A 13,541-nucleotide genomic window follows, 5' to 3' on the forward strand; every position below is an offset into this window, starting at 1 on the left:
CAAAAGAATGCCGTGGAGGAATACTACAGTCTCACATAGGGGAAAATACTCAAGACAGGGTCCTGAAAACTTGAATAAGTGTATATGTGTGGTTGCGTCCCACACTGGCATTTTACAAGTATTAAAATGAGTAATTTTAGGAATTAGAGGTGAGGTGGGAAGGGTGTTTGATGCTACAACAGCACGCAACTACTTGGTCAGCTGTCAAAGCTCCAATGAGGATTGGCATCAAATTAAAAGCCCCAGTTTTTCTTTTTCACCTCGGCTTAACCTCAGACTGTTTGAATCCAGCCGGCAGTCGGGCGACATTACAGAGCTGATAGCCCGGAGGCTATCTGCTGGGATAAAAGTCAGCTGAACGCCGAGCCAGGACAAGCCCTGACGAAACCATTTAGCTTCTTGTGACCTGCGGCTCACCGCGGTAGCTCCATAATTCATTTGGGAAAGGTGTGGGTGCTTGGCGGCTTGCACCTTTCACCTCTTTCCCTGGCTGCTGCACCTCTCTTTAATTACCTTAACGCTGTGTTTATTCCATTATTTGTTGATGCCGTTACTGTAACAACAGATTAAGCTGTTTCAAACTCTTGTTTGCTTTACTGTGCCAGAAAGCCTACTATTCCAAGATTTCTGGTTGGAAGCAAACTTTGCTCTGAGATGTTGAGCTGGTTCCAAGTATAAACCACTCCTAGGAGTATAGAGAGATAAATATGTTTGCAACACACCCACGCACTATAGCTTAACATCAGGGTCGGCTATGCATTGCTGTATATTCATTCTAAAGAACACAAGCATTCAAATTTGAGAAAACATTAGATTGACATAATTGTGCGTAAAAAACAAGCAAAGGTGGGAAGCACATTTACTCAAACGGACACATTTTATAGGGAAATATTGTATTTTTGTCTCATTACTTTCACCTGGTGGTTGCAGTTACTAGCTTCCATAAATATAGCTGTTAGGACATAATGACACAGCGGCTTCAAAACATTATCTAAAGTGTTCCAGAGAACTATGTGAACCTGTAGAGGAGCCAACACTTTCTCCAAATTAAAAAAGGTCAAAATACTTCCCTTCCCCCTTTTTTTTTTTTCTAATCTGAAATCAGTGTTGTCAAGTGCTTTCCAAAACTCACAATTTGCCATCAACAAAACATTCCTACATTAATATCAGTGATTCGGATATGACACAAAACCGATGCTAATGTTTTTCTTCTAAATAGTGGTTCAAATATCATTGAAAGATACAGTATGTCATTAATAAAAACAATTGTATTGTAAACATATTTCACTGTGCACGATTTGCCTCAGTTTTTACAAATGATACACTTGGTGGGTTCATCAGCTCTGGTATTCTTAGTAGATCTCGCACAACTACAGAGGTTGCTCTTTTCAGGTCTAAACTCAAAACATACCTATTTTGAATGGCTTATAATACTCAGTAGTGGTGTGACAATTTCCTTTTCCTGTTTCTATGTAACCTTTTATGATTTTCCTGTTTTCTACGTTTCATTATTCTTATTGCAAGATATGTTGTTCTTTTCTTAGTTCCTGATGTGAAGCACTTTGGATACCTGCTGGTTGTTGTAAAGCGCTATACAAATACATTTTGATTGATTGATTGATTGATTGATTGATCTCCCTCTCTCCTCATACACAAACACATGTGCAGCTGCGCGCACGCACAAGCCCTAATCCAGAATCTCAGTCACACAATGAACTTTTCACAAAAGCAGCAATGATGAAGTCAGCCTCCCACTGCTTCCAGTTAATTAAACTTAAGGCGAGAACAGCGACGAGTGATTTAACAGCCACTCTGCTGTGTGATTTACGCCTCATCGACAAAACAGCTCCGATGTTCATTTGTTAAAAAATTTAAAGTGCTGTTTTGCAACGGGATCAAATATTTCAAAATGAGTTCTATGAACCATATAGTTCCCCTCCTTTCATTCCTCCTTAAGTATTGGGAAACCACGTTATTCCACACTGCTGACAGACAGCACCATATATATTCTGTCTCATCTTGCTCCAGCTCCTCATCAAAGCTATATGTTGTTTCCACTGAGTGGAATTGTCAAACCCAAGACTCCATGTTTCTGTGGCTGCATCATTCCATCAAATATGAATATTCTAGATGTCTTTTGCGTCATTTTACACACAATGCATCCTGACACGTTTGGTATCTTTGGAAACTTGGCCATCTCCACTAGAAATTCAAAAGTACAAGTGTGTTTTTGAATAAAGTTTAATTCACTGCGTGAGGTTGTACTAAATAAATTCCTTTTGGATTTCCATAACAAGTGAACACCAGCAGCAAACGCATGGGTAAAGTGAAGCACACATGCATGTTTAGGCTGAGAGGGCACCCATTCGATCACAGCCTCTGCATGTCTCTCTCTCTCTCTCTCTCTCTCTCTCTCTCTCTCTCTCTCTCTCTCTCTCTCTCTCTCTCTCTCTCTGGCTGTAAAAGAGCACAGGTGGTGGTCCTCTGTAGGCAATAAACCAGCAGACTGCCTACAGCCTAAACATTCCTCTGTAACAACTCCGGAATAAACAGGCTTTCCCCTGCACCTATTCCAGCCCACCTCTGTTTGTATCTGCTGGGAGAAACTGTGACCTCTCGGAATAGGAGCGGAATCTCCCAAATGCAGCCTTTCTTAAAACACCTCAAATCAATGCTCTGAATCAAACATGCTTTTCCTCCCTCGCAGCTCAATGCACAGGTCGACTCAGGTCATTTCAAATCTTTCTTTTTCCTCAAAGAAGAGATATACAGTATATGTATGCAGGCGTGACATCATTTCATTAAACTGTTTCCCAGATCATCCATTTAAAAAGGATTTTTTCTTTTCCATCCGCTGACATTATCTTTACAGTAACCAGCCAGCGAGCTGCTCTGTTTCGAGATAATGACAGTACATCTTTACAATCAATCACAATGTAGATCACACTTTTTTTTTTTTTTTTCAGCATTAACTTACTTCTCCCGCGCTCCTTCATGAAACTGATCAGATCCTTGTAGTACTTGTTGTCGTCGTAGGGCTGGGCCTCCACCGTGATGTTCATCTCGCCCTTCAGGTTCAGAAAGATGCCCTCCGACAGAAAGTAGTGCGGCCGGTCGTCCTGCCGCAGGTCGTGGAAGATCACCACGGCCCGGGACGTCCAGTTGAAGTGCGTGTGCAGCACGTTGGCGAACTCCCCCAGCTTGGTGGTGGTGGGCCCGCTGCGCACGATGGTCCGGTACTCCTCCCGCTTGTCGAAGCCGTACGCGGGTCCTCCGGCGGTGATCAGCGGGAGTTTCCAGTGGGACGCGAAGCGCCCCACGGAGGCGAGCGGGTACACGCACCCGGGTCCGAAGAAAGCGTCCGGGCGGATGTAAAGCTTGGCGTCCACGGCCACGACCTGCGCCCGGCTCTCCGCGCACGAGCCAGCGATCGGGTCCTCGGTGCTGTAGTTGAGGATGTTGATGTAGCGGCCGAGCAGCAGCCCGTGTTTGCTGTGGAGGTCCTCGTGCGCCATGAGGATGGCCGGGAGGACGCGCGGCAGAGCCCACGGGTACTTGTGGTGGTTGTCCGGGAGCATCACCGCCACGGTGATGTTACCAGTGCAGCCGGGGAGCAGGCAGCAGGACAGCGCGGCGAGCACAAAGTATCCCAGCGCGCCTCTGCATCCCATGTCGCGTCCCAGGCGCTCGGAAGTCCCAGAGATGAAAGTAGGGCCACGGAGAGAGCGCACCGTTTGGAGAGGAGACACGGCCAGCTGTGGCACCGTGACACCACACCATAAGTATCCGTCTCCCCCCCCACCCGCTGTCTTCTTCTCTCTTTCTCAGACGTCAAATAAAAGTCGGTAAAGGTATCATCCTGTTGTGCCAGCCCGGCGGTGCCATGCGTCTGCGCTGCGTAAATCCACGGTAAATGAAGTCCGCGTACTTCCCAAAGCGACTTCTCCAGCGCAGCGTGCTTTTCACACCGACGGTCTCTCGGAGAGTGATAACATCCATCCAGATGACTGCAACTTAAACCAGAGCAGATTTGTGCTCGGCACCCACACGTCACACACTGCAAGAAAAGTCCACATCCATTAATCAGCTGGTCATTGGGTTTGCAATGGGGATTCCTCAGGTAAATATATTACCTAATGTATTTTAAGTGAATTGAGATGATTTGGTGTATATATAATATTTGTGTTTATGTTATTATCAAAGGAGAGATCTGGTTGATCACTCCTTACATAATAAGGCAGATCCTGACTGACAAACTCTCCTATAAAAACTGCTTTGGAAATAAGAGGAGCACGTGTGGACATGGAGCCAAGTTGTTCCTGAAAGAAGTGAGTTTAAATCAAAGTGCGACGGACTAAATTACACGTTCAAATATTCAATCGGCCTATTATTACTTCTGTTTTTTACAGTGTATGAACCAAGCTCTTAACACGGGCGTGAGTCGCCCCCTGTCTTTCATTTCACAGAGTAGCCTACAGTAGGGGCCATGGCTCCATTACTACTGAGCAATTGGGGATTATTTTAGGGGCCCCACGCACTTCTCACAATGGATTAAATGTGTTTGTGGGGTTTGTCAAGCGTGACCAGGTTGGATATGATACAGATTGTATAGGTTTATCAGCTGCTATGTTATAATATGGTGTCTGTCTGTTGATGGCGATGTAGGGGAGACCGGGACAGTTTTTTGACATTTCTGTCTGTATCTTGGAGCTCTTTAAAGCCAGCGCGTTCAAAATGAGATACAAACTAGTTACATGTGTCTGCTGTTAAATGGTGTAGCCGTTATCTCTGCAACCCAAACAGAACACAGTGAGTAAACTCTTACAATTTACCCCATAGTCCAGGTTAGCTGTACCCTGCCCTTTGGTGAAATGTAACATTATGATATACACTGGGGTGAAATGTAACATTATGATATACACTGTATGAATGTAACATCATGAAATTAGCATAATGACAAAAACTTAATATTGAAACTTTCATTCAACACTTAAATTACTTCTTAACATAATATTTGTGTGTGTAGGTGTTGAGAGACACTCTTCGGTCCCTCTTTCTTTTCCAAGACTGAAATATAAAGAAAAAAAACCATAAATACACAACCAAGATTTAGCTTGTAGGTTGTAACATTTTCAGACTCTTGTTACTACTAGCCAACTGACGCACCGTGGTAAAGTTGGTTTTATATTGGACGTTGGATATTCGACACATTCGAAAAATCTATTATGCAGCTTACGCTTTCAACCTATTCATGTCAAGCTTCTTTTTTCAAAAAAAACATCCTTTAATTTTTTTAATATTTTTTAATGTAAATAAATGCCAGAAATCTATTATGCGGCCTGACCTTTTGACCTATTCAGGTCAAACCACTTGTGATGAACTCAACTAAGTCCCCTACACATTGCACAAAGCTTATTTTTTCAAAAAACCCATCCTTTAATTTTGTTTTGTTTTGTCTTTGTGCAATGTGTAGGATGGTTAGCTGAGTTCATCACAAGTGGTTTGACGTGAATAGGTCAAAAGGTCAGGCCACATAATAGATTTATGACATTTTGACAATATTAAAAATATTAAAAATAAAAGGATGGGTTTTTTTTTAAAATAAGCTTTGTGCAATAATGTGGGGGTTAGTTGAGTTCATCACAAGTGGTTTGACGTGAATAGGTCAAAAGGTCAGGCCACATAATAGATTTATGACATTTTTTAATATTAAAAAATATTAAGAAAATTAAAGGATGGGTTTTTTGAAAAAAGAAGCTTTGTGCAATGTGTAGGGGGTTAGCTGAGTTCATCACAAGTGGTTTGACCTGAATAGGTCAAAAGGACAGGCCGCATAATAGATTTAAAGCATTTTTTTACATAAAAAAATATAAAAAAAATTAAAGGATGTTTCTTTTTTAAAAATAAGCTTTGTGCAATGTGTAGGGTGGTTAGCTGAGTTCATCACAAGTGGTTTGACCTGAATAGGTCAAAAGGTCAGGCCGCATAATAGATTTCTGGCATTTATTTACATTAAAAAATATTAAAAAAATTAAAGGATGTTTTTTTTGAAAAAAGAAGCTTTGTGCAATGTGTAGGGGGGTTAGCTGAGTTCATCACAAGTGGTTTGACGTGAATAGGTCAAAAGGACAGGCCGCATAATAGATTTAAAGCATTTTATTACATAAAAAAATATAAAAAAAATTAAAGGATGGTTTATTTCTTTAAATAAGCTTTGTGCAATGTGTAGGGTGGTTAGCTGAGTTCATCACAAGTGGTTTGACCTGAATAGGTCAAAAGGTCAGGCCACATAACAGATTTAAAGCATTTTTTTACATAAAAAAAATTAAAGGATGGGTTTTTTTTTAAAAATAAGCTTTGTGCAATGTGTAGGGGGGTTAGTTGAGTTCATCACAAGTGGATTGACGTGAATAGGTCAAAAGGTCAGGCCACATAATAGATTTATGACATTTTTTAATATTAACAAATATTAAGAAAATTAAAGGATGGGTTTTTTGAAAAAAGAAGCTTTGTGCAATGTGTAGGGTGGTTAGCTGAGTTCATCACAAGTGGTTTGACCTGAATAGGTCAAAAGGACAGGCCGCATAATAGATTTAAAGCATTTTTTTACATACAAAAATATAAAAAAAATTAAAGGATGTTTCTTTTTTAAAAATAAGCTTTGTGCAATGTGTAGGGGACTTAGCTGAGTTCATCACAAGTGGTTTGACCTGAATAGGTCAAAAGGTCAGGCCGCATAATAGATTTCTGGCATTTATTTACATTAAAAAATATTTAAAAAATTAAAGGTTGTTTTTTTTAAAAAAAGAAGCTTTGTGCAATGTGTAGGGGGGTTAGCTGAGTTCATCACAAGTGGTTTGACATGAATAGGTTGAAAGGGCAAGCTGCATAATAGATTTTTCGAATGTGTCGAATATCCAACGTCCAATATAAAACCAACTTTACCACGGTAACTGACGCCACGAACTAGCTTAATTTACAGCTAGCTAACGGCTAAAACATTAGCACTAACAACCTGCATGAAAGATATCTACAGGCACACAATAAACATGAATTAGGTTTGTTGAGTTTATCTACAAAGCTGGAAATGCTATCACAACCATAAATGAGATTTAAAAAAATACTTTCTTACCTAAAAATGTGTTTGTTTTTTCTTTCTAAAATGTGCAGTGTCGGTCCCAGTGTGGTGCTTCTTCACACGTCGTGTATTAAGGACTAAACAGAGCACGTTTAGAGTGAAGCAGGTGATTCAGACTAGTTCCTGATTGGAGAAACTGGACGTGTTACAACTGACCCGTGTTAACTTACAACCACAGACTGTAAAAGTGATATTAACAGTCTATGGTTCCAACTATCCCCGGTCTCCCCTACATTGATTTATTCATTTAATTGAATCACATAACAGCAAATCAATCAAAGTGGCTGAATTGCTCCCCCTGCTGGCTGTGCCTTGGATTATGGCTAAGCAGTGGTGTAGTCTAATGTAGTGGGTATACTGTACTGTATATTTATATAGGCCAGAATCTGCCTTTGGGGAAGGGGGGGGGCACATCATAGTGGGGGTCTGGGTGTCCTCCCCCTGGGAAGTTTTGAGCGTCAACAACTTCATTTTCTGTATTTGGATACACTTTTATGCACCAATTTACAGTGGAGATACCTTTATTTAGCCTATGCAAAGAAAAAGAACACAGATGACAATTCAAAATATATCAAAATTATACTGGAAAGTATGTTTTTGCGTGTCATTGGGCATTTTTAAGTGGGTATATGGAAATCCTGGAGCTTTCTTAGTGGGTATACTGCTTAAATAGGCTACCTGCGTATATACCTGCATATCACGTAGACTTTGTTTTGCTTATTCTTAGTTTACTTGGATGTTTGATCTTCACTGTGTATATTTTAACTCTAGACATCGGTTTTCAAATCCATCTGCTGATGGGGGGGAAGTTTCTCTTAGCTCACCTTAAACTTCAGGTAAAGATGTGAAGTTTCTCTTTGTGATTGCAATTGGTTTAGAAGCCAATAGTGATCCATATGTAATTCTATTTTTTGTTTTAGGTAATTGTGTAAAGAATATATCAGACAAGTTGATAATCATAGCTGGGGTAGACCTTTATGAACGAGGTCACAGTTGATCTTGGCACGTTTTATTTATTATTTCCTAAAAGCAGGGCTTTAAGTTTGAGTGAAGACTTTATACTGAACCAAGCACAGGTGAACCAGGTCTCCCAGCCATTGGTCACTCCTCCAGCTCTCAGTTACTGTTCCCCTCACTCACCGTTGGGACTCAAAAGAGTTGATGAGATAAGTTAAAGACTACAGTCTATAGTATAGTTAACAAGAGTGAAAGTGTGAATGGAATTTATGCCTCTAATGTAAGACAATTGTAAGATGTATTTATTTGATTAGGACAATGCACATTAATCAACATTTCTGTAAATGCACCAGTGTTAGCCAGACAGCTAATTTTCAACTGTAGTCCTAGTTACTTCTAACTGGGTTTATTTTACGTTGAAAAAGCCCGGTAGAACTGTAAACCACCATTGAATAAAAATGAACTTTTCCTCTTATCTATGAAATACGCATGTGACCCATTTGAACTCCACCCCTCAAAGAAACGAGATTCGAGAGGAACTGGAATCGAAATGAAGAATCGGAATTGTGAGTGCTAACCACTGAGCCACTGTGTACTACATGTGTATATATACACATACAGTAAATGTGTACTGAACAAAACCACACTGCACCAGTTGCTTTATGTCGCAAAGAGCTGTGGGAAGTTCTGTGGAAAGTCAACCATCAGAGGGCAAACAGGGACCCAAAAAACATCACATGCAAAGGCAGTGGTGAAATGTAACTAAGTATATGAAGTACAGTTACTCAAGTACTGTACTTAAGTACAAATGTGAGGTACTTGTACTTTACTTGTCTTTTTCTTTTCATGCCACTTTCTACTTCTACTCAGCTACATTTCAGAGAGAAATATTGGACTTTTTACTCCATTACATTCATCTGTTACAGCTTTAGTTACTAGTTACTTTACAAGTTAAGATTTTTGCACACAAAACACACGTAGCTTATAAAACACAATGTTTTTATTATAAATTAAACTACCCAACAATATCTCAGACTACAAGTGCAGCTGAAATGATTAGAGCATCAAACACACATCTGTTTGGATCATTTCCAGGTAGTAAAATGGGAGGATTTTTCTGCATTGACTACTTTTACTTTGAATACTTTTAAGTACATTTTACTGATGATACTTGCACACTGTTACTTAAGTAACGTTTTCTAATGCTGGACTTTTACTTGTAACAAAGTATTTTTACAGTGTGGTATTAGTACTTTTACTTAAGTAAAGGATCTGAATACTTCTTCCACCGCTGTGCAAAAGGATCTTTGGTCATAATGGGCCAGACATTTGGACTTGTCATAGCAGGAAAAGGACAGGTGTTACTAATAGCACTAACGATGGAATTCAGCCATCATTAATTGCATTATTCACACCTGTGCTGTTCCAACTGTGACATGTCAGAATGTCTTCTTTGAAAAAGCCTATTTATTACCTACATTATATTTCTAATTCTATAATAATCCAGGCAACTGAAATGTGTTTTGTCTAGAGATGGTCCGATACATAATCAGTATCGAGTACTCGAATAACCATACTACTACTGAAGAAAAAATTATTTATTTATGTTCTTTTTCTGTTATGAATGACTGTCCAACAGGATAATTAAATTAAGTTCTGTAGCGTTCATGGTTTGCGTTTGCTCAGGTTTGACAAAAAGCTTAAACTGAGCCAGGTCATACAACAAAGATAGAAATCCTATCCCATCCATACAGGGATAGTAGTATACAGCTGTTCAAATATAACAAAATATGTGACCCACTGGTATCGGATCAGTACTGGGTTATGGGTGCATGATATATCAACTCAATATCATTGTCGCAATATCACGTTGCGCAATATTATATCTAGGGGTGCAAGATACATCGACTCAATATCGTTATCGCAATGTATCGAAAGTGTCGCGATAAGTATGCAATATTTCTATTTTATTTTGTGGAGCGCTGCGTCCCGTCCGTTGGCTGTGTGGCTTAGTTGTGTTTGATTTAAAGCCCGCTAATGATCCAGTTACCGTCGCCAATTCAATGAAGTGAAGAATTAGATAGAGACAACTAAATGGAACGAATCAGAGAAGCGAAAGAAAAGTTGTGTCCTGTTCTCTTTATTTATATATTTGATACTGTCCAACCAGTAAACATGTCCTGTTCTCTTTATTTATATATTTGATACTGTCCAACCAGTAAAACATGTCCTGTTCTCTTTATTTATATATTTTATACTGTCCAACCAGTAAACATGTCCTGTTCTCTTTATTTATATATTTTATACTGTCCAACCAGTAAACATGTCCTGTTCTCTTTATTTATATATTTGATACTGTCCATAAACATCTGTTCTCTTATTAATATTATAGTGTTCATTTCCCACTAAACATGTCCTGTTCTCTTTATTTATATATTTGATACTGTCCAACCAGTAAACATGTCCTGTTCTCTTTATTATATATTTTATACTCGTAACCAAAAAACCGTTTCTTTATTTATATATTTTATACTGTCCAACCAGTAAACATGTCCTGTTCTCTTTTATATATTTGATACTGTCCTATTCTTTATATATTTGTATAACAAAACATGTCCTGTTCTCTTATTTATATATTTGGTACTTTCCAACCATAAACATTCTGTTCATATATTTGAATTTCCAACCAGTAAACATGTCCTGTTCTCTTTATTTATATATTTGATACTGTCCAACCAGTAAACATGTCCTGTTCTCTTTATTTATATATTTGATACTGTCCAACCAGTAAAACATGTCCTGTTCTCTTTATTTATATATTTGATACTGTCCAACCAGTAAACATGTCCTGTTCTCTTTATTTATATATTTTATACTGTCCAACCAGTAAACACGTCCTGTTCTCTTTATTTATATATTTGATACAGTCCAACCAGTAAAACATGTCCCGTTCTCTTTATTTATATATTTGATACTGTCCAACCAGTAAACATGTCCTGTTCTCTTTATTTATATATTTGATACAGTCCAACCAGTAAACATGTCCTGTTCTCTTTATTTATTTATATATTTTATACTGTCCAACCAGTAAACATGTCCTGTTCTCTTTATTTATATATTTGATACTGTCCAACCAGTAAAACATGTCCTGTTCTCTTTATTTATATATTTGATACTGTCCAACCAGTAAAACATGTCCTGTTCTCTTTATTTATATATTTGATACTGTCCTATTCTCTTTATTTATATATTTGGTACTTTCCAACCAGTAAACATGTCCTGTTCTCTTTATTTATATATTTGATACTGTCCAACCAGTAAACATGTCCTGTTCTCTTTATTTATATATTTGATACTGTCCAACCAGTAAACATGTCCTGTTCTCTTTATTTATTTATATATTTGATACTGTCCAACCAGTAAAACATGTCCCGTTCTCTTTATTTATATATTTGATACTGTCCAACCAGTAAACATGTCCTGTTCTCTTTATTTATATATTTGATACAGTCCAACCAGTAAAACATGTCCTGTTCTCTTTATTTATATATTTGATACTGTCCAACCAGTAAACATGTCCTGTTCTCTTTATTTATATATTTGATACTGTCCAACCAGTAAAACATGTCCTGTTCTCTTTATTTATATATTTGATACTGTCCAACCAGTAAAACATGTCCTGTTCTCTTTATTTATATATTTGATACTGTCCTATTCTCTTTATTTATATATTTGATACTGTCCTATTCTCTTTATTTATATATTTGATACTGTCCTATTCTCTTTATTTATATATTTGATACTGTCCTGTTCTCTTTATTTATATATTTGATACTGTCCTATTCTCTTTATTTATATATTTGGTACTTTCCAACCAGTAAACATGTCCTGTTCTCTTTATTTATATATTTGATACTGTCCAACCAGTAAACATGTCCTGTTCTCTTTATTTATATATTTGATACTGTCCAACCAGTAAACATGTCCTGTTCTCTTTATTTATTTATATATTTGATACTGTCCAACCAGTAAAACATGTCCTGTTCTCTTTATTTATATATTTGATACTGTCCAACCAGTAAAACATGTCCTGTTCTCTTTATTTATATATTTGATACTGTCCAACCAGTAAAACATGTCCTGTTCTCTTTATTTATATATTTGATACTGTCCTATTCTCTTTATTTATATATTTGGTACTTTCCAACCAGTAAACATGTCCTGTTCTCTTTATTTATATATTTGATACTGTCCAACCAGTAAACATGTCCTGTTCTCTTTATTTATATATTTGATACTGTCCAACCAGTAAACATGTCCTGTTCTCTTTATTTATATATTTGATACTGTCCAACCAGTAAACATGTCCTGTTCTCTTTATTTATATATTTGATACTGTCCAACCAGTAAACATGTCCTGTTCTCTTTATTTATTTATATATTTGATACTGTCCAACCAGTAAACATGTCCTGTTCTCTTTATTTATTTATATATTTGATACTGTCCAACCAGTAAAACATGTCCTGTTCTCTTTATTTATATATTTGATACTGTCCAACCAGTAAACATGTCCTGTTCTCTTTATTTATATATTTGATACTGTCCAACCAGTAAACATGTCCTGTTCTCTTTATTTATATATTTGATACTGTCCTATTCTCTTTATTTATATATTTGATACTGTCCAACCAGTAAACATGTCCTGTTCTCTTTATTTATATATTTTATACTGTCCAACCAGTAAACATGTCCTGTTCTCTTTATTTATATATTTGATACTGTCCAACCAGTAAAACATGTCCTGTTCTCTTTATTTATATATTTGATACTGTCCAACCAGTAAACATGTCCTGTTCTCTTTATTTATATATTTGATACTGTCCAACCAGTAAACATGTCCTGTTCTCTTTATTTATATATTTTATACTGTCCAACCAGTAAACATGTCCTGTTCTCTTTATTTATATATTTGATACTGTCCAACCAGTAAACATGTCCTGTTCTCTTTATTTATATATTTTATACTGTCCAACCAGTAAACATGTCCTGTTCTCTTTATTTATATATTTGATACTGTCCAACCAGTAAACATGTCCTGTTCTCTTTATTTATATATTTGATACTGTCCAACAAGTAAACAGGTCCTGATCTGTAGACAGTCCTTATTTATTTATTCATGTTGGACCAGTCCAATATGACCGTCAGTTGAAATAAACCTAGTGCTGTAAGAAAACTTGTTTAATTTGTTATGAATCTATTTTGATGTGTTTAAAAAATAAATTAAATATCTAAATTAATATCGATATCGCAATATTCATAATCGATATCCCAATAACACATTCTGTCAGTATCGTGCAACCCTATACTGGGTATCGGCCGGTACGCAAGTTCAGGTATCGGAAAGCGAAACATGGTATCGGACCATCTCTAGTTGTGTCCCAAACA

The 13,541-nt window shown here is 37.4% G+C and overlaps 1 protein-coding gene across 1 annotated transcript in view; it reads right to left on the bottom strand.

Moving 5' to 3' along the window:
- Positions 1 to 3,979, bottom strand: part of LOC120545257 (atrial natriuretic peptide receptor 2) — an 84,384-nt gene extending 80,405 nt beyond the window's left edge. Inside the window, exon 1 of the mRNA XM_039779445.1 lies at positions 2,978 to 3,979. Within this exon, the coding sequence (XP_039635379.1) occupies positions 2,978 to 3,671 (694 nt within the window). The 5' untranslated portion in view covers positions 3,672 to 3,979. The remainder of the gene's footprint in view (positions 1 to 2,977) is intronic.
- Between the last annotated feature and the right edge of the window lie 9,562 nt (positions 3,980 to 13,541).

Source organism: Perca fluviatilis, chromosome 17, assembly GCF_010015445.1.
Source record: "Perca fluviatilis chromosome 17, GENO_Pfluv_1.0, whole genome shotgun sequence".
Lineage (NCBI taxonomy): Eukaryota > Metazoa > Chordata > Actinopteri > Perciformes > Percidae > Perca > Perca fluviatilis.